The sequence below is a fragment of the Aspergillus stella-maris genome (assembly GCF_047715825.1).
Source record: "Aspergillus stella-maris strain CBS 113639 unplaced genomic scaffold BDV14scaffold_35, whole genome shotgun sequence".
NCBI lineage: Eukaryota > Fungi > Ascomycota > Eurotiomycetes > Eurotiales > Aspergillaceae > Aspergillus > Aspergillus stella-maris.
This window is the reverse complement of record NW_027396829.1, coordinates 173,020-192,369: the sequence shown is the minus strand read 5'-3', so window position 1 is coordinate 192,369 and position 19,350 is coordinate 173,020. Positions and strand designations below refer to the sequence as shown.

At 49.3% G+C, this 19,350-nt stretch overlaps 7 protein-coding genes across 7 annotated transcripts; 3 read left to right on the top strand and 4 right to left on the bottom strand.

Moving 5' to 3' along the window:
- Nucleotides 1–93: 93 nt before the first annotated feature.
- Nucleotides 94–921, top strand: BDV14DRAFT_190467 (uncharacterized protein; the record flags this gene model as incomplete). Its single annotated transcript, XM_073771338.1, has 3 exons — nt 94–124; nt 193–350; nt 388–921. The coding sequence occupies 3 exons, from the start codon at nt 94–96 to the stop codon at nt 919–921; spliced, it is 723 nt and encodes a 240-aa protein (XP_073627125.1).
- Nucleotides 922–2,609: 1,688 nt separating this feature from the next.
- On the bottom strand, nt 2,610–4,951 carry BDV14DRAFT_201176 (cytochrome P450; the record flags this gene model as incomplete). Its single annotated transcript, XM_073773686.1, has 11 exons — nt 2,610–2,778; nt 2,914–3,101; nt 3,214–3,298; nt 3,386–3,594; nt 3,664–3,798; nt 3,863–3,929; nt 4,009–4,074; nt 4,125–4,194; nt 4,260–4,460; nt 4,535–4,666; nt 4,726–4,951. The coding sequence occupies 11 exons, from the start codon at nt 4,949–4,951 to the stop codon at nt 2,610–2,612; spliced, it is 1,548 nt and encodes a 515-aa protein (XP_073627124.1).
- A 701-nt stretch (nt 4,952–5,652) lies between these two features.
- On the top strand, nt 5,653–6,987 carry BDV14DRAFT_209493 (sterol methyltransferase; the record flags this gene model as incomplete). Its single annotated transcript, XM_073775657.1, has 3 exons — nt 5,653–5,844; nt 5,945–5,979; nt 6,051–6,987. The coding sequence occupies 3 exons, from the start codon at nt 5,653–5,655 to the stop codon at nt 6,985–6,987; spliced, it is 1,164 nt and encodes a 387-aa protein (XP_073627123.1).
- BDV14DRAFT_175365 (zinc-dependent alcohol dehydrogenase) lies at nt 6,922–9,086 on the bottom strand. The gene is made up of 9 exons (XM_073769059.1): nt 8,545–9,086; nt 8,404–8,455; nt 8,255–8,336; nt 8,148–8,169; nt 7,998–8,078; nt 7,847–7,940; nt 7,742–7,792; nt 7,400–7,656; nt 6,922–7,329 (listed from the first exon to the last, which is right to left on the bottom strand). The coding sequence occupies exons 1-9, from the start codon at nt 8,774–8,776 to the stop codon at nt 7,145–7,147; spliced, it is 1,056 nt and encodes a 351-aa protein (XP_073627122.1). The 5' UTR covers nt 8,777–9,086; the 3' UTR covers nt 6,922–7,144.
- A 235-nt stretch (nt 9,087–9,321) lies between these two features.
- BDV14DRAFT_201173 (uncharacterized protein) lies at nt 9,322–13,387 on the bottom strand (the record flags this gene model as incomplete). Its single annotated transcript, XM_073773685.1, has 2 exons — nt 9,322–12,217; nt 12,279–13,387. The coding sequence occupies 2 exons, from the start codon at nt 13,385–13,387 to the stop codon at nt 9,322–9,324; spliced, it is 4,005 nt and encodes a 1,334-aa protein (XP_073627121.1).
- Nucleotides 13,388–14,888: 1,501 nt separating this feature from the next.
- Nucleotides 14,889–16,460, bottom strand: BDV14DRAFT_175361 (ADP-ribosylation factor family protein). The gene is made up of 5 exons (XM_073769058.1): nt 16,010–16,460; nt 15,903–15,941; nt 15,747–15,830; nt 15,355–15,678; nt 14,889–15,299 (listed from the first exon to the last, which is right to left on the bottom strand). The coding sequence occupies exons 1-5, from the start codon at nt 16,082–16,084 to the stop codon at nt 15,273–15,275; spliced, it is 549 nt and encodes a 182-aa protein (XP_073627120.1). The 5' UTR covers nt 16,085–16,460; the 3' UTR covers nt 14,889–15,272.
- Nucleotides 16,461–16,641: 181 nt separating this feature from the next.
- On the top strand, nt 16,642–19,332 carry BDV14DRAFT_175359 (putative chromatin remodeling complex subunit (Arp8)). The gene is made up of 4 exons (XM_073769057.1): nt 16,642–16,899; nt 16,955–17,033; nt 17,111–17,519; nt 17,573–19,332. Exons 1-4 carry the CDS (start codon nt 16,857–16,859, stop codon nt 19,181–19,183), a joined length of 2,142 nt encoding a protein of 713 aa, XP_073627119.1. The 5' UTR covers nt 16,642–16,856; the 3' UTR covers nt 19,184–19,332.
- Nucleotides 19,333–19,350: the final 18 nt, after the last annotated feature.

The following is a 19,350-nucleotide window of genomic DNA, read 5'->3' as shown; positions in this document are numbered from 1 at the left end:
AAACACAGTGTCTGTCCTCGCGAGCATAACGACACCGGTAGTCCTGATTGAACATTCCATTCTAAATTCTCTCATTTGCGAAACCGCGACATCATGTCTTCCCAGACCATTGTTCTCATCTCAGGTAATTCCCTTTCCATGTCAAGCGCCATACCCCTCCAATAGCCCCCATCAATCTAACCAAACAATCAGGCGCAAACCGCGGCCTAGGCTTCGAAACAGCAAAGAACCTCATCCTCTCAGAAAACCACAATTACCAGGTCCTCCTCGGCGGGCGCGACCTCTCCAAAGCCCAAAAAACCGCAGAAACCCTCAACGCCCTTCCTAACATCAAGGGCGGCGTCTCACCAGTCCAGCTCGACGTAACAGACAAATCATCCATGATAGCAGCAAAAAAGTCCATCAAAACTAGGTACATTCTCCCACCTCGACATTCTCGTCAACAATACAGCCATTTACATCCTTAACCCCGCGGACTCTGGATCCGCCCTCCGAGCAACACTAGATACAAATGTCATTGGCGTGGCGGAGTTAACAGAGTCTTTCCTCCCATTACTTCGGAGATCAAAAAGCCCACGCCTTATCCTCGTTAGTTCCTCCAATGATTCAATGACGTATAACCTCGACCCGGACTCCCCGTATGGAGGGACGTTTGCGATAGAGTACCGCGTGTCCAAGGCCGCGCTGAATATGTTGCTTATGTACTACTATATGTCCTTAAAGGATATCGTTGTTCTAGGTGTTGATCCTGAGTTCTGTGCAACGGAGGCGATAGGGGATTCTGATGCGCTGAGGAAAAGAGGCGCTGTCGAGCGGGATGTTGGAGGGGGGGTTGTTGCTTCTGTTGTTAGGGGGGATGGGGGAAGAGGGGGGTTGTGTATGGTCCTCAAGGGATCATTCCGTGGTGAAATAAGACTTTGAATGGTTATTGCTATCTGTACTATATATTTACTGTTCTCCAGCACCAAGAGTGAACTATTGATTGAAGACGGTACTGGGGTCTACCCTGGCTTTAAGGGCCGTCCACTATCAGCGTTGTTTCAAAATTGATGCTGGCTAGAAACTTTGATACCTGCTAACCAGAGGAAAGCAGTCAGGGGGAACAACCACTTATGTCATGGCCGGTGGTTACGTACTTACCTAGTTAGGTACAGGTACTCTGTCAGCCTTCACGACAACCACCTCCTTAAAAACAAAACCGACGCAAGCACCACCCTCAACTAGACGGCCCTCCTCGCAAGGCCGCTATATTGCGCATCAAGATGCCCGCCGCCACGAACAAAGACGCAGATCTATTTCAGGATGAAGAAGAACGCACCGTTAACGATCCCAGTCGCGGCTGCCTGGGTATTCTCTTGGATGTGCCTTTTGATATCGCAATTCGCTGCTACCCCTATCCAAAGCAAAAATAAATTTCTCACCATATTTAGCGATAATGTTTTTCAACATTCGATCCATTTCCTGCTATGCGACGTTACCATTTCCGTTTTCGAAACCCTCTTAGCCAGATCTGAAAAGGGCCCGTTTAGTTCCTGGTGTACTTACGACGCGGAACTCTCTTGCTCTTTGAACCGTCAGAGACAGTCATTCACTCTGCCACTGGGCCAGCTGTACAGGAGGCTCTGGGGAGTGCTCTTCGATCAATGAGCCTGAAAGATGCACTGAAAGCCATAGGCTCTGGCGGCCGGGACGCTCCTTGGGGTACGAAGAAGCCCGACATGGCATGGCGCCAGCGGAGGCAATCCTCCTTTTGACCTCGTGCTTGGCCAAGTATGGTTCTTGACGTGGCATACTCTGAATCCCCGAAGAAGCTCTTGTCTGATGTTAGGTGGTGGCTGAAGGAGCCTAACTGGCCTGTCCAAATCGTCCTTGCGATCGAGATGCATTCCTCTACAGATCTGACCATTGAAGAATGGGGGATAGAAGTGGATGGACAGATTCGTCGTCAACAGGTGACTTAGGAGCGCAGGGTGAAGAAATATGATACCGTCCGAGTGGTTAGAGGACCACTAGTTCTTGAGTTCGAGCGATTGTTGTTGGCAGCACCAAACGGCATCATGGAGCATGATATTCAGCTTGAGGATGATGACCTGGAGCGAGTGGCTCGCGATATCTGGGAGGAATTCGACATAGCACAGAACGAATGACACCCGTGGTTCTCCCATAGCAAATGGGGTCTTGAATTTTCAAGATAATCGGCCTTTTAATATTATTACCTATTATCACAGATTTAGTCGGGTGCGCGGAGTTGAGGTGGTGAATGCTAAATATCCAAAGGAGCTAGCACTTGAGGGTGTAAATTACACCATAAAGTTGCTTGAAAAGGATCCGACAGAAATCCCTAAGCGTCATGTGGTTGTCTACCTACCTAGTACTTCAATTTTTCTGTTGCATCGGATTGTTCCATAGGTATTACACCTACTGGGTCTGCCGGATAGCTAGGGCTCTATAATCCAAGCACATACCTCACCGACGGGGCTTTCTCTTGTATCTCCATATCCGAAGCATATCAGTATTATGGTAAAGAACCATTTCCCAAAGAATCAAAACTGAACATGCAACTAACAAACAATCCAAACAAAAAACAACAGCCGGAATCCTGGGCTCCCTTACGAACGAACAAGCACCCTAACCCCCCTCGAATCCAACTTCGGCAAAGGAAACATATACCCATGGACCAAAGCGACATCGGTCTCGTCGGTCTCGTAAAGGTCCAGCTCTGGTGCGCCGGGCTTATAAAGCTCGTTTAGGAGGTAACACATTGTCATTTGCGCTTGGCTATTGGATTTTATAGACAGAGTTTCTGTTAGCATGCTACTCTATTCATCTGGTAGACCCCGGGCTCTCACTGGGTATATGGAGTGTGGGGCTGGGAGGAGATGAATGAATGAATGAATGAATGAGTGGACGCACTATCTGCCTAGACAATCTCGCGACCCCTTTCCGAAGGGGACGAGATAATCGGCCATCATTCTCTTAGCATTGGCACCGCCATTACCATCACCATCTCCCTGAAGCCAGCGCTCTGGATCAAATTTCTCGGGTCTGGGGAAAGCTTCTTCGTCCATGTGCATGAAGTAAGGGGTCATGGCGACTGCGGTCTATAGGTCGTTTCAGATTAGCATTTGGTACTTTAGACGTATGCTTTGGGCTGGTAATGCATGTCAATGCCGGGATAGGGTAAATGGCATGGAAATTGAACTATGTACTCACCCCCCTTGGAATAGTCCACCCCTCGACGACGAGATCCGTTTCTGGAAAGACCCGCGCTGTGCGGTGCATGTTTCCTCCACCGAGACTATACCGCGTTAGTTATACCCCATTGCTTCGTCCGGGCAGCCTTGTAGTAGTTGAGACCCGGTTTTCATTGTATAGCATGACTCACCGTAGCCCCTCTTTGATACAAGCATCCAGATAGGTCAATTGTTCGAGCTGTTGCCAAGAGACGCCAGATGTAGTGGTAGTAGGGCTACCTGGTAGCAAAGACTGCAATTCGCTTCGCAGCTTTTGGCGCATTGCCGGGTTGAGAGCCAAATGGGTGAGTATTGTCTGTAGGCAGCTGGACATGGGATTTACCCCGGCTTGTTGAAGGAGCTGTGAGGTTTTAATGCCGGGGAGATATAGGAATAGAACAGATCACCACAGTAGAAGAGCTATACAAACCTGTCCACCAAGATCATAAATGTCGTCTCCAAATCGCTTCTTCAGTCCAACTGTCCGCTCTGTAGACCCAAACTTTACGACGGGGGATGGCTGGAGGGCTTCTCTGAAGCCTGCTCGGTATGCGGTATTCTTGCGCTATTTGCGTGGTGGAAAGGTTGTTATTTGATAGCAGCTGGGGACAGGGCCTTTATGTACTTACTGGGATATATGCCTTTGTTGAGGGCGTGACCGAGGAAATAAAATTGAGAAGACGCATGATAAAGCGCCTACATGTGTAACAGCAAATGGCTCGTAAGCAATCCATTCATTTGAACTAGGTAGCTGGTGAAGGATGAGTGTACCTACCTCATGGTTCTCGGGAGCATAGCCAAGAGTGGAAGCCAAGTCATGCCGTGTTTTTGGCTCTTGAACCTGCTACAAGTCAGCAGTAATGCCGACAAAAGAATTTACTAGGTCCTCACCAAACAGCATTGAACTCGGGGTCCTCGAGATATCTCGTTGGGCGCTCACACATAGATGCTGAGACAGAATCTGTTCACTCTCATCTTTAGCATAGAATTTGGGATACCTATTCAGGTCTTCGATTCTAGACATACCCACAGCAAACGACAGCAGCACATTACTCATATCAACCGGTCTCCCTGTATCTTTATACTCGGCCAGGCGGCTTGCCAGCATCCGAACAGTTTCCACGACGTGCGGCTCATTGGATCGAACGCTCCCTCGCGAAAAAGAATTCTGGATCGGCATTCGGAGCAAGCGATGAGTTTCGTGCTTACGAAGAATTTCGATGTAGTCTAGTGGGCTCATTAACCCAGAGGTAAACCTGGAAAGGACCAGGGCCATGGAAGTATGGTAGACTAGAGCAAACCTTCGAAAGGGGTCCCTCGAAAGGGCCCGACGTACATGTCTGTCTTGCGAGTGCCCGCCGTGACAAACACCTTGTTGAAATATGCTGCGTCTGATATGTGGATTTCGTCTGGCGTAATTTGGACAACGGGTCCTGCGGATGGTGCGTGTCAATAATTACCCTCCTGCTTTCATGCTGGCAGGACCACTTACCGTAGCGGCGATGCATCTCTTGGATCTTTTGGTGATACATGCCTGGCTTGAACCAGTCATAGTAGAATTCATACCAGAATGATGCTTTGGCGAGCGTTGGGCCTGGGAAGCGGCTGAGTGGACTCAACCAAGCACGGTAGGCAGCAAGGGAGAAAAATGGAATTGCAAGGGCCAGAGCAAGGCAGAATACAATATCCAGCGCTGAAATGGCATGTAGAGTAGCCATATTGATGGTTTTGACATGGACGACAGCGACCTGGATCGTAGGGGGTTGAGAAATATACCTAAGAACCAAGGCAGGCCCCCTGGGATACGTCAACATATCTTGAAGGAAATAGTCAAGTACACATGCGTTATGTTGTGTGACTTTACCTCTGAAGATCCGGTCTAATAATTAAGTAGGGACCTTGCTACATGTTCGAAGCATACGCAACGCGTACCACAACTGTGTACCTATACAATTGGCCAGGAGCCTAAGCTATCGTGGATCATTACTGGTACCTGTACAAATGTGAGAACTGTAGCTTAGTTCCGTCGGCAATATACAGACGTCAGCCCAGGGCAGAAATTTCGGACCTCGCTGGTATCTGGGCCAGCTCCAAACACAGATTCCCTGTGATGATGGCAGTACATTGAAAAAGCCTAGGTAGGTACGGTAGGAAGGATGCCTAGCGTGGTAAAGGCAAGGAAAGGACTCAGCCTGCGCACAGCCTTATCTTCGAAATCGGCCTGAGATCACTCCATGAATTTCCAGACGATGGACATCGGGTTACACTACCTAAAGCAGATCCCAATAGATACCCGTAACCCCTGCTGATTCTGTAGGTCTGTGGGCAATGCCTTCGCAGCCAATGATACACTATAAATTTTACCATCCCAGCTTCCTATCTTCCACCCACCTCTCAACTACTACCCTCCTCCATCAAAATGGCAATAGCACAACAAGAACAGGACGAACAAGTCGCAGCCCTCGTGCAGCAGCTCCATGGCACATCGGGGGAATCACAGGGCCTCTTTGCCATGAGGAAAGACTTCAAGGCGCACAAGATCGTGCTTGACGGATATTTCAAGTACTTTGGCAAGACCATCGATGACGAGAAGGATCCTTGTGCGGAGGAAGTGAGTCCGGTCTACCTACCTACCTACCTTCCTATCTAGTAGTTTGAGCTCCATTGTCAAGTCCAACCAAACTAACCTCTAATCAATGGAATGTACCTAGAGACGCCTGAAAGAATACTCCACAATGGTCCGACTGTAAGTTCAGCCGCCAATTCCAGCAACCAGCCACTTAACCAAATTGACAACTTGACTGATTACCCATCTAGATTCTACAACCTCGTCACAGACTTCTACGAATACGGCTGGTGTCAATCCTTCCACTTCTGCCGCTTCGGGCACGCCGAGCCATTCATGCAAGCAATCGCCCGTCACGAGCATTACCTCGCGCACCAAATCGGCATCAGAGAAGGAATGAGCGTCCTCGACGTCGGCTGCGGCCTCGGGGGTCCCGCTCGCGAAATCGCCAGACTCACAGACGCGCACATAATAGGCCTCAACAACAACGAGTACCAAATCAACAAGGCGAGGCGATACGTCGCGCAATGGGGCCTGCAGGATCAAATCTCCTTTGTAAAGGGCGACTTTGCGCAGATGGCATTGACATTTGAAACACCGGGCGAGGGCGAGGGCGAGGGCGAGGGCATATTTGACGCGGCGTACGCTATCGAAGCGACGATGCACGCGCCCACGCTCGAGAGCGTCTACAGTGGGATCTATCGGGTGCTGAAGCCCGGTGCTATCTTTGGGGTTTATGAGTGGCTTCTCACGGGGAACTTTGATTATGCGGATGCGGGACATCGGCGGCTTGCATTGGACATTCAGCAGGGGAATGGCATTGCCAAATTATTTACTGTTGAGCAGGGTCTTGCTGCGATGGTGGCGGCTGGGTTTGAGATCATGCATCATGAGGATCTGGCGCTGCGGCCGGCTGATGTGCCCTGGTGGTATCCGCTCTCTGTGTCACTGTGGAGTGCGCGACGGTTCTCGGACTTGATTGCCTATGCGCCTATGAGTAAATTGGGCAGATCGGTGACGCATTATTTGACGGGGTCTTTGGAGGCGTTGAGGGTTTTGCCTAAGGGGACTAGGGCCGTTGCTACGAGTTTGTCTGTTGCTGCTGATGCGTTGGTCGAGGCTGGGGAATTGAATATCTTTACGCCAATGTATCTCATGGTGGGCAGGAAGCCGGCTGAGCGTGGTTGACGGAGAGCCATATTTGATAGACTTTCCCTATCAGGTCAATATAGCACGCTTTCTGCTGAGATCCATGGCCATGATAGCCGCCCACGACTCGCTATCAATGCTACCCAGGAACCACAATCACCGCTACTGTGAGAAAACGTATCTCGTGAGTCCGGCTCTACTCCGGAATCCGCATCACAGCCCTTCCCTCAATCTCAGACCTCCCCAGCCGCTGAATCACCTCGTCAATCTGCTCAAACTCAAAGCACTCAATGTGAGCCTTTACTTCCCCCGCAACAGCCATGCCCATGAGCTCTTTCATCTCCTTCGCTGTTCCTGCTGAGTTGCCGACGATTGTGAGACCTGCGGATTACATTGTCAGTCCCAGTCTCGAGTATTCAGTCAAGTCCCGGGAATATGTACGGATACGCACCTTTAACAATCATATCAAACGGCGTAGCAGGTAATTTAAAGGGCACATTCGGAATCCCGACACAAACTAGCACACCCAGTCTCCTTAGTAGCCGCATGCTCTGCTCGTACGCTGCTTCGCCGTTTGCAGTGCATATTACGGCGTGTGCGCCGAGGCCAGATGTTAGGTTTAGGACGGCGGCTTCGACGTCGTCGGTTTTGTAGTCGAGGAAGGCGGTTGCGCCGAGGGTTAGGCAGAGGGATTTCTTTTTGGAGCCGCTGGGGTTGTTAGTTAGTTTTGATTCTTGGGTTGGTTTGGGCGGGAGAGGCGTGGTTGATGAGTGGCTGATAGGTTGTTTCGTACCTGTCGATTGCAATGACTTTTAGACCTTTCTTTACGGCGATTTGGACGCCCCTAGGTATATATTAGTACATATGAACCTGGTAGTATCTGGTATGGAAAATTTACATGTGTCCCAAGCCACCACCAGCACCGGGAAGGACGATCCAGTCTCCGGGGCGGGTTTTCGTCTTCATAATGGATGAGTACATTGCGATTCCGGCTTGCCTTGATGTTAGCTCTACCGTTCACTCCGCAGGCTTGACTAAGGGATGCATACCACATAGTAACGGTGCAGCCTCATCAGGAGACAGTTGCTCTGGGATCCTCGTAACGTGCACTGCTGGGCTGACGATGTACTCTGAGGAAGTAGTTAGCTTTAGCCGTTAACTCGATTCTGACGGGTAGGTATGGATATATAATGGCATACGCTGAAATGTACCCGGGACATTCTGCCGATATATTACAGGTCAGCTTTCTGAATCTTTCGCGTCTTCTATTTATGGTTTGAGGGCTTGGTTAGGGACAAAAGCTTACCGCGCCGGCATTCTTCTGGTTGGGACAAGCCGTATTATTCCTCTCGCAGATTTCACACTCTAGGCAAGAGCTGTAGAGCCATCTGCAGTCCTCAGTCAGGGCACCTCAATTCACCTGAGACAATGAATGTCAAGAAAGGAAGAGTATACCTAATCCCAACCCTGGTCCCCTTCCACTCACTCTCATCAACACCATCACCAACTAAATATACCCGAACAAGTCAGCATCATATCCAAACACCCACTTCCTCACCACCATCCCGATCTAACCAGAATAAACGCCATACTAACCCTTAATAACCCTCCCAACCCCCTCATGCCCCGCAACATCCGTCAACATAGGCGTCTCCCCACGCACACTATGAACATCCGAATGACACACCCCCGAGAACTCAAGCTTGACGAGGATTTCGCCATCTCCAGGAGCAGGAATAGCTCGGTCGTGCCGGATTTCGAGACGGCTTATGGCTGTTGCACCGGTGGAGGGGAGGACGGCGGCTGTTTGGGTTTGTGGTTGCGCCATTGTTGCCACGGTATTGTCGTTTTCCTGCGTTCTGTATGGAAGGCAATTGAGGGGTCAATTGGTGGTAACTACTCTTGGAACTTGAGCTGGCGAGGTGTTATGGCTTAATCGTTTATCGTTGGAGTGTGCGGGGTAGTTGGAGATGGGATGGGTTGATTGGTGCGGAGGGTGTAGGTGGTAGGTTGTTAGATATAGCGAAGTACGGAGGTCTGGATTTCGAACACAGTGGAGGCGGCGGAATACAGAGATCCTGAAGATCTTCGAACACTGTGAGGAGAACTGACGAGGTCTTGAGCACGACATATAAACGAAGCCGTAGTAAGCGACGGGGGGTGGCTAGGTACCTAGATATTAGCCAGTGGGGTTAGCCGTCCAGTAGGAGCTATATGGTACCTGTTGTTATCACCACTCTTAGATAAGAATTATGGGATGCTCGCCGTCCTGCCTCTTTTCCCTCCCTACTTTCTCTCTTCTCTTGGTCCCCTTCTCATACTCTCCTTTCGGTCTTCTCCTTGTAGCGGTGGGAACACCGACCTTACATGGTCTCAGCGCTCGGGCAGGTGGGTTGACTGATTGAATGTTTGAGATTCGGAGTCAGGTCGCCCACTCTCCAAGGACGAGTCTTGTTTTTCGGGCCTTCTTCCAATGCTCCTTGCCCATTTAGCCCACTCTCTGCGGGTGGCTTGGCTGAACGAAGTCCAGTTTTGTCGAAGGTTTTGGTAAAGTCGCTCCAGCCACTCTGAAAAGTTACGGTGTAGCCGCTTCAAAAAGTATGGCACAATAGCAGCAGCTATGACCAACACCGCCAGCGCAACCACGGCGCAAATGGCCATATATTGCACGATCTCGCTCGAAGGTGCAGCTTGCATGCTGTAGATGCTTGTAGCGAAGCCCAGCGGTAGAAAGATGACAGTCGAGTATGTAAAGTACATGATGTTGCTGTTTTGACGAAAGCTGCGCTCAGCCATGTACAAATCATATGCGTTTTTCCTCTCTTTATCCAGATAGCCCAATTTGTATTTGAGAGCGGCGACTTCCCCTTCCCTGACTTTGAGCTCGCGTTCGACGTTTTGGCAATAGGTGAGCGAGATGTTGATGGCGTCACGGTACTTGCGCTCGTCTTTGTCTGTCCATCGTGGGTTCTCGGTCTGGCGGTCTTGATCTCTGCAATTCCAACGTTTGATATGGTCCAGGATGCGGTCAAGGTCGTCACTTAGACATTCAAGGATCTCATGTATTTTCGACCACTCGTTCAGCTGTACAAAGTACGTTGTGACGTTTCTGTCGTTCTTCAATGTCGTTTCGCGACTCGGGTCCTGGTCGAGTGCATCCCTGATTTTCTTGATCATAAAATGAGCATTGACATTTACCTTGCTGATTGCTCGACGGAACAAAATCAGTTCAAAGACCTTTCTCTGTTTCCAAACTTTGTCGCTGCCACCTTCGGGTGACCCCCATATGTACTCTTTGGTCAGGATATCATTTATATCACCTGGTGCCGTGTCTCCGTAACTTTCTAAATAGTGGCAGGTCCAAAATCGATCAGGAAAGTCGCCATTAAATCGAAAGCCAGCGGATGCCCTCAATATTGTTTGCCCACCTATAGGGAGCTTTAGTGGCTTCATATTGCGTTGCTTCAGAATGGAGTCATTCAAATGAAATCGAGGCTCCTCGTTGGCTGTATAAATGGTATGTTTTGCTTGGTCAACACACTGGAAAAAACCGCAATGGAACTCAGTGGTCCAGACGTTTTGCACTGCGCGTGTTATGTCTTCGAAAAACGTTACGCTTCGGGCATGACGGTCAAAGAATGAGGCGACCTGTGATCTTTCTGTAGGTGGCGATAATAAGTAGCACATTAAAATGTAGCTGTTATGTGGAGTTTGAGACCACATGAACCTCTTTTTTGCTTCATAAATTGTCCGTGGCTCACATAGGCGGTCCCAAATGCCTTGTATAGAGCTCTTCCTCAAAGATACAGAGGTCTGTTTCTGCTGCTTTTTCCCCAAGTCAATCAATCCCTGTTTTGAGCCAGGTCTATCAATAGCTATATCCGATTTTTTTAAATTGTCCTTGGGGTTGCAGAAATGACAACTGAGAATTGCTAGATCGAGCACCTGGAGCGAGAATGTTTCATCAGTGTCCTTTCTAGTCTCAGAAGGTTTTTTTGAATGATGACTGAAGTACAGATCCCTGGGACTTGGTAGAGGGTCGGGAATCTTCCAGTCGAAGAAATCGGGCCAATTATAGAGCCAGCCGTCCTTCACATCCACAATGTTTTTCTGGTCAATATGCTGATTGAAAGGAACCTTGCCGTATAAAATGGCCGTGCTCATGTCGCTTTTGTCCTGTTGCTTTGGATTCGCCAGCGTTCTTCCCACTGTCATTACCGGCAGCTTGATGTCTGAATGATTTAGAAGAAGGTATGGGACTTCAAAGGAAACATTTGCCAGGGAATCAGGGTGATGATCGGTACTATCTGTCTCTCCAGTGTCACCAATTTGACCGGGGAAAAGGCCGTTATCAAGCATCGTTTCGGTGAGCATCTTCTTTACTTCCTTTACTTCCTCCAACCGGCCTACCCATACCGGAACCTCGTGTCTGGCAACAAACATAGCAAGTGCCCGATGTAAGGGATTGTTCGAGTGCCGACCTTGATACTGGGGAAATCTCCTCTGGATCTGTATGGTGTTGAGCCATCGCGGATCTCCCTTAGCAGAAACAAATTCGTCATCTGCAAGACCAAGATTATAAAAGAGCGCTGTATCCCGTGCGTGGAACACAAATCGTGTTTCTCGAGGTGATCGCGTGACTGCCAGTAATCGCTGGTCTGCAGCCTCATGTACTGTTGTAAATCGTTGAAGAATCATTCGCTTGACTTTGTCAGGCTCATACTTCCGTGTAAGTTCAGATTCCGATTGCGTCCCCTGAACAACTGCATCGTGCCTTCTCAACTTGGAACTCTTCCGCGCCTTCTTAGTCCAGTCTAACTTCTCGCTGATTGCCTTGATGGCATTCCAAATCCAAAAGTTATCATCTAATCGAAAGTAGTCCATGCCTTCTTGTTGTGCATGAGGCCAGACATATGACTCGCGCTTGTTCTCTTCATCCAGGGCACTCAGCCAACTCATCATGAATGATTCCGTGTTCTTCCACAGGTCATAATCTTCCTCGCTTGTCTCTGGAAATACTTTGCCGTATGCATAGGCTTTGAGTATCTGGAATGGTGTGTCGGTAGGGCCATTCCGACGTAGCCTAGGCGACTCAGGCACGATACTTCCACTTATCCAATAGTTCCTCGCAAAGTGTGAACCGTCGACCTTGTTCGCTTTTTCGAAGACCCATCGGAGGTGCGCATTACATTCCTTCTGGATGCGCTTCCTCAGAGGATGCTCCGATGGTAGTTCTTTTGCAACGTCCAACATAAATTTGAATGCGAAACTAAATCCAATTAAGTCAGTGGACCATTTCTCACACTTCTAAAATGGACAAGGATACTGACAAGCTCGCAGACACACAGATTCGATGGCTGAACATGTCTCCGCATGTCAGTGCTACCGGCAGTTTCTTGTCGTCCTTGTCCCGCAAGCTCTTGTGGTCCCAAACGGGGCCCTCGGAGACGGGGATCATACAGACAGATAAGATATGCTCGAGCTGGCGTCCAATGTAGAAATCCCTGCTGAACAAAATGGGATCGTCCAGGAAAAAGTCTCGAGGGACGCTTTCAGCCAAGAACCTGTTGATATCAACATCTTCCCACCTCAAAGTCAGACGCTTCCAATTAAAATCATCCGGATCCTGCAACTCATATGTCTTCTTTTTCAAAAGCACGAGCTTGTACCCGGCGACTAATTGGAACATTCCATTCGCCTCAACAGTCCGTAACACATCCCTTTCAAAATCGGCTTCGGTTACTGCTTTACCGTTTACAAATAGTCCCATGACAGCCGCTACAGCATCAGGACCGCCGTGCTGCTCATTTGAGCCCTCACTTGGCCCTTGGGATTGGTCGCTCGCCTGGGTTGAATTGTCATTTTTCTGCAAGCTTTGGAACCTAACCACGCCATAACCACCAGGCCCTGGTCCATGATAAGACTTCTCAGTTAGCTTATTTAGAGCATGATTACCGTCAACGTATTCATGCTCTCGGATCACAAAATCAGAGTTCGAGTTGATGTTCAGCTGCATCGGCTCTTGAGAATAATTATACAACACAAAATGTTGTATGACTACACCATCATGAACATACCACTGTTGCGAAATATTCCAGTTCCCTCTCTTATCCGTGAATCGCCCTCTCGGCCATCGATTGCGAAGCCAGGACGCTGAAAACTCCCACTCCCGCTCCTGCCCCGAAAGCACAGGGAGCACAAAGTCAGGTCCAAATCCGACTTTGTCCTCAATCAGTTCAGCTAAGCCCTGGCTCCGTTTGCTGGCGTGATAAGGCTCTGGTGTATCCTTATAGTCGATAGTGTAGATCGAGGCTGTGCCATGGCCCAGATATTGGCTTATTTGCATATGTTGACCCCATTCGGTCACCGTGGCGGTTGTTCCTTGATCACCGAAGGACATGTAGGTTATCTCAGAGGAAAAGCCTTTAGGCTTGCCCATTTTCTCGCCGGGTAACAACTCTTCTTCTCCAGGACGATATATCTCTCGGAGGTTGCACGAAGGGTCTGGCTGGATCTGAATCGACAGTCAATTATTTGCACGGTACGGAGAATCAGATTCGATCGTCGTCTTACATATTTCTCAACAGTACTCTGATCACATTCTGCCGCGAATGTATTCAAGGTGAGGGGAGGCTCTTCTTTTTTCGAGGGGTTCACGTTGTCACTCATATCCAATTGGGCGGGGTCTCTGATATGGTCTTCTTCAGGCAAGCCTCTCCGATGAGCAAAACGGCTTATTTGTCGAGTCGCCATATCAATGGGGGACTGAAGAATAAAAACTAACAACAATCAATGTATTCAATTCTCCTACAAGTGGAGTAAGTATGTAGGTAGGTAGCAGCCTGCCCACTTATTACCGCGCAACCAGACCAAAGCCAGCCAAAATGGCTGGCTAGGTTGCCCGCCATAAACTGTGATTTATCTGCACGTAAATGCATACTTCAAGCTCGTCACATAAAAAGCAATTTACATAAGAAGAACATCGCGAGTTATGTGGCTTGCTTACTCCATACTCTGTGCATTCTTCTCGTTTCCCGCATGAACCCAACGAACTAGCAGGGTTACCCCAGCTACTGCTGAACCTTGCAAACCCCCATCGCTTAATACTTAGACACATTTGCTCTGTGGCGAACCACTGAAAGTGGAGAGATTTGGTCAACCGATGTGTTCCTAGCTTTCCTGTTGGCGTTACTAGGGCTGCTCAACCTCGCAGCAATAAGGTTACTCCCGTGGTGCCCGCCCCATTTGGTTGTACCATATCCTCACCTATTGAAATTATATTCCATGGACGATCTCCTTCATAGGTACTAGTTACCGGGATCGGACGAGAGTAACATTTGTTGCGGTTGTAGTACGTCACGGGGTCGAGATATTCAGGCAATGATCGGTATACGTACTGCCACTAATATCGTTCGGCAACAGCAAGTCCTTCCAGGGTGTTGAGTGGAGATTGAACTTGGGGGGAACTATGCGCTATCCAAGGCCGCGGAAATGTTCTAGTCTGGCTTGATCAAATCTTTTCGCAGAGGATAGGGTTGTTCCAGTACTGGTTTTCACCGGGTTGAGCAGAGGGGACAGAAGGAGGTGTCATTACGGCAGTCCAGTCAGGTAGAAATATTATAGAGAGGGATGTAGAGATATTGACCTTCCAGTTTGGACCGAGATTATCAAGGTAGGCAGGAATAAATGCCTGGAGGAACAGGGAAGAAGGGAAAGGTAGCATTCAAGGTATAGAGTGTTTGACCAGACTGGTCAGATCTAGATTTGGGGCGCGGAGGAGGCCACTTTCAGTGTTGATTTGATAATGGCTTGATATAGACTGAAGCTGAGTGCTACTAGAAGGCTTGTAGGGTGTAAAATGATGGGATACCAGTGGAAATGTAGCGTCATTCTTGTTGTAGAACTTAGGAAACCCCTACAATCTGACATTATATATTTTCGTGCTGATAGGGTCTGATCGGGTTACTCCGACTGCAACAGTGATAAGACACCAACACGTAAATACTTACTAATTTCGCTTCGTCGTAGTTAATTCAATATGCCTGAATATAGTACCATAGTCATCGATTTATACACCTGAAATTATGCACGCTCTCTAGAGATTCATGATCATGACCAGTTCCAGCCACTGCTCCGTGTCATGCCAAACACAGAAAACCCAAGCAAAGCCAACCGAACGTTTCACAAATCAATTAGGATATTATGCTGATCTCAAAACTGCCACATCAAAAGGTATACTTGTATAACGACATGCACTTCGTAGCTTCCGCTGCCGAGGAGGGGAGAAATAAACGATTCTATCACACGACAAAAGACGCCAGCGCTCATGCGTTTTCAGATTGGAGGGTTTGCTGCGTTACAACATTAGTTAGGATATAGCGTTATTGAGGATGACAAGAAACATACCACCAGCCAGTCCATTCCTTCGTTCAAACCTTTACCATCGATGGCGGAGCAAGCCACAATACTCCAGTTCCTATCCCGCAGTTCACCAAGCTTCAGTGCTTCTGAGATCTCACCAGCGCCCTTAGCACCGGGTTGATCTTGTTTGTTGGCAAATACTAGGAGAGCCGCCTCGCGCAGCTCCTCTTCGTTCAACATCGCGGAAAGTTCGTCGGCCGCTGTGCTGAGACGCTCGACGTCTGTGGAATCGATCACGAAAACAACGGCAGCGGTGTTGGCGTAGTAGCATCGCCAGTACGGGCGAATAGATGTTTGTCCTCCAAGATCCTAAACAAATTCCATCAGTCGGTACATTCTCTGAGCGCGTAGAGGTCGACAGGGTGTCAAGTACGTACCCAAACATTGAAGTTCAGATTCCTGTACGTCACCGATTCCACGTTGAATCCGATTGTGGGTATTGTTGTCACGACTTCACCAATCTAGCAAGGATACCATTAGTTCGCGATCTCAGAGACGATAAAACATAGCGACGTATTGTAGATTGAGCGTACCTTTAATCTGTAAAGGAGAGTTGTCTTTCCGGCGTTGTCCTGTGCGGGATAGGTATCAGCTCCAGGGTCCTAGTCGTCTAGCAGTCGGGGTCTAGCCATTAACATACAAGCCCGAGGATGAGAATCCGAATCTCCTTTTTCGCCCATAACAGGGACCATAGTCGCGAAAGTGAACCACCCATTTCTGCGGTTGTTTGTAATGGATGCGGCGAAACTCCTTAGCGGCAGCGGAGACCGATCGTGAATAATGAGCTTTCGTGGTTCGTGGTTTCGGCGGGCCGACGGCGGGACTAGTTGGATGGATATATCGGCGCGCTTTAAGTCCGCGTGAAGGAGGAGTCGCTTGGAGGATTTTTGTAGAGAGAAGAAGTTGCTTTGTTGGAGGATGATCGCTCCAGTAGTGAGCAAACCCCAGAACTGAAGCAGCTGACTAAATAGCAGGGGCGGGCGCGGGCGACTGGTCCAAGCTTCTATCTGTGTCCAGTGTCCACGATCCTCCGGCTTTGCAAGCTATTAGTACTGTTTTAGTGAAGGGGTCTTGCTTCGGTAATCTATTAGTATTATATGTTGCCTTCTTATAAAGTTCCGTATATTGTGATTACTGTTCCCTGGGAAAGTTCTGTAGAAAGCCCCGTATACATCCCTGAGGCGCTAAACCACATTGGGCGAGTAGCCTTGCGGGCGAGTATGGAGCAGCGCCGGCGCCGCGGTTTGCCTGGATGTCTGCAAGCACGCTCTTTCTTTATCTGCACGTCCCTCATTCTTAGCTTCTGAAGCGTTTCCCCTTCCAACACCACCGCGCATACGTTCTCAGTTCGTATCTATGACCTAACACAGCCGATCGCCCGATCAGCTCGCCGTCATCAATCCCCTGCGGCAGTATTTTAGACCAGGCTGGTCCGACCTCCGGCGCAATTCGACGAAGATATCCTCCCGTAACAGCGACCGGACACAATGGTGGGAAAGAAGTCGGGGAAGGCGCTCCTTCGGGACGAAGGTCAGTCATCTCAATCATTGATCGCGATGCTTTGCATGCCCTAACCTCTCCCTAGGTCTCGAAAGGACGGACAACAATATGGACCTCTCCAGCTGGCCTGTGGTCCCAGCAATCAATCAGAAAAACTACTACACGTATGCTGCGCCCCTACAATATGAATCATTATTCAAACAAAGGAATTGAGGCTGATGAAATGATCTCCGGTATATAGTGACTACCTCAAACGCGATGACCAGTACCTCGCATTCAGATTGCAAAACGAAGAGAACCGAAATCGGATGACCAAGAAGGCTAAAGACCATGACCGTGCTCTCGCAATGGCAAAGACAACTGATCTAGGGATGGCAGAAGCCGAGGCAGAAATGGATGGGGATGCAAACATGGAGGATGCTGAAGAGGCCGCCACAGAGGCACTGGGCTCTAAAGTGGTCGTCATCCACATTGGCAGCCAGAACCTGCGCATTGGCTTATCTAGTGATGCGCTGCCGAAGACAATTCCTATGGTAATCGCGCGCAAGTCACCCACGAACGAATCCGAAGACCAAGAAGAGCCTTGTCCGAAGAGGCTGAAGCTGGATGATGGCACTGAATTGGAGCCGGAGAAGAAATTCGGTACTGACGTATGTCCTATACTCTTTCCATCACGAGCTGGTTCAGAGTCTAATTGCTACAGTTCTCTTCACAATACACAACGATGGCGGCCGACCTTAAGACGCATATGCGGCAGAACAAGCGACGGACATTGCCGAATTCCAAAGAAATGGTGATCAACTACAACCGCAGAACCGTACCCGAGACCATCTCAGAACACAACGATCCATTGCGAGTTGAGTGGACGGAAATTCCGGACCCGGCGCCGGAATACATCGTAGGGCAGCCGGCTTTGCGGATACCGGACGATTCGAAGCCCCGCTACAAGTTGTACTGGCCGATGAAACATGGGTGGTGCAATGAGCAGGATTATGACAACAAGAGGCTCTTGTTCTTGGACATGTCCATCATTCTTGAAGATGCGATTAAGACCCAGTTGGGTCTTACGAGCAAGAAGGACTGGCCACAGTACTCGTGTGTATTTGTGATCCCGGATCTTTTCGACAAGGCATATGTCACGCAGATCCTCGAGATGCTCATGAGTGAGTTTGCCTTTGCTCGGGTCTGTTTCATCCAGGAGAGCTTGGCCGCCACCTTCGGGGCTGGGTTCACTTCGGCTTGTGTTGTTGATATTGGCGCGCAAAAGACATCAATTTGCTGCGTGGAGGAAGGCATGTGCGTTGAGAATTCTCGCGTAAATCTCAAATACGGCGGAGCAGATATGACGGAATTGTTCGTCAAGATGATGCTTTATGACCACTTTCCCTACGAAGAGATCAACCTGTGGCGCAGGTATGATTTCTTGTTAGCCGAGGAGCTGAAGAAGAATGTGTGCACCATGAACGAAGCGAGCGTCTCGGTGCAAGTCTTCGATTTCCACCTCCGAATTGCCGGACAAGACACCCGCAAGTACACTTTCAAGGCATATGACGAAGTACATCTTGCTCCTATGGGCGTTTTCAATCCTTCCTTGTTCGAAAACTCCAAGAAGCTTAAGGGGCGAAGGAATCTGATTGCTCGCTCTGTGGATATCTATGATGGCTCACCCAACGACCCAACATCTGCCGCGCAGTCAGAAATCCTGACAATGCTTGCCCCGCCTACTAGTCAAGTCAACGGCGACGCCCAAGCCAACACTTTGGACGTGCAAGCGACACCCGTCCGCTCGTCACAACTCAACGCTTTGAGCCGTGTCCAGGAGGCCGAGGCCACCCCTCGATCATCTGTTGCTGGCTCACCCGGACCTGAAGGCACTCCACAAGCTGGTGCCGCCACACCCGCACCTGTCCAAACTACATCTCAACCACGTGCGCCGACCGTTGAAGAGCGCGACGACATTCTCCCGTCGTATCCCCTAGACAAAGCCATCCTTACCTCTATCATACACGCGGCCCGCTCGGACGAGCGTAAGATGCGCGACTTCCTTGGTGGAATCATGGTCATTGGTGGTGGATCCTTAGTGAACAACTTCCACCTCTTCCTCGAGGAACGGCTTCAGCTGCTGCAGCCTGGCTTCGCGAAAGAGATCATGATCGGTACACCTCCCAGAGACCTCGACCCACAGGTTGTGGTATGGAAAGGAGCCAGCATCTTCGGCAAGCTTAGCACCACGAATGATAGCTGGATCAGCCAGCTGGAATACGATCGCTTAGGCCACCGTCTGCTTGCCTACAAGTGCATGTGGGCGTACTGATTTTATGACTTGTTATTGGTATACATTGTTATGGTCTTTCGAGGGTTGGGTGTTTCAAACGCTAGAGGGCATCTAGTTACGATTCTATATAGCTTAATTCAATTTTGGATATTTCTCATCTCTGACTGGCACCTTTACGAATAGTTCATCATCATTGATATTGTGAC

What these genes read in the sequence shown, in the direction of transcription:
- BDV14DRAFT_175365 (XM_073769059.1), bottom strand. Translation starts at nt 8,776, where the DNA reads ATGGCGCAACCACAAACCCAAACAGCCGCCGTCCTCCCCTCCACCGGT. An exon ending in GGCTGCACCGTTACTATGTG is followed by an intron (nt 7,941 to 7,997) that starts GTATGCATCCCT and finishes CATCAAGGCAAG; the next exon opens with CCGGAATCGCAATGTACTCA. An exon ending in AAAGTCATTGCAATCGACAG is followed by an intron (nt 7,657 to 7,741) that starts GTACGAAACAAC and finishes TAACAACCCCAG; the next exon opens with CGGCTCCAAAAAGAAATCCC.
- BDV14DRAFT_175361 (XM_073769058.1), bottom strand. Translation starts at nt 16,084, where the DNA reads ATGGGTGGTTCACTTTCGCGACTATGGTCCCTGTTATGGGCGAAAAAG. An exon ending in CTCTCCTTTACAGATTAAAG is followed by an intron (nt 15,831 to 15,902) that starts GTACGCTCAATC and finishes TATCCTTGCTAG; the next exon opens with ATTGGTGAAGTCGTGACAAC. An exon ending in AAGGAATGGACTGGCTGGTG is followed by an intron (nt 15,300 to 15,354) that starts GTATGTTTCTTG and finishes GTTGTAACGCAG; the next exon opens with CAAACCCTCCAATCTGAAAA.
- BDV14DRAFT_175359 (XM_073769057.1), top strand. Translation starts at nt 16,857, where the DNA reads ATGGTGGGAAAGAAGTCGGGGAAGGCGCTCCTTCGGGACGAAG. An exon ending in GGCGCTCCTTCGGGACGAAG is followed by an intron (nt 16,900 to 16,954) that starts GTCAGTCATCTC and finishes ACCTCTCCCTAG; the next exon opens with GTCTCGAAAGGACGGACAAC. An exon ending in AATCAGAAAAACTACTACAC is followed by an intron (nt 17,034 to 17,110) that starts GTATGCTGCGCC and finishes TCCGGTATATAG; the next exon opens with TGACTACCTCAAACGCGATG.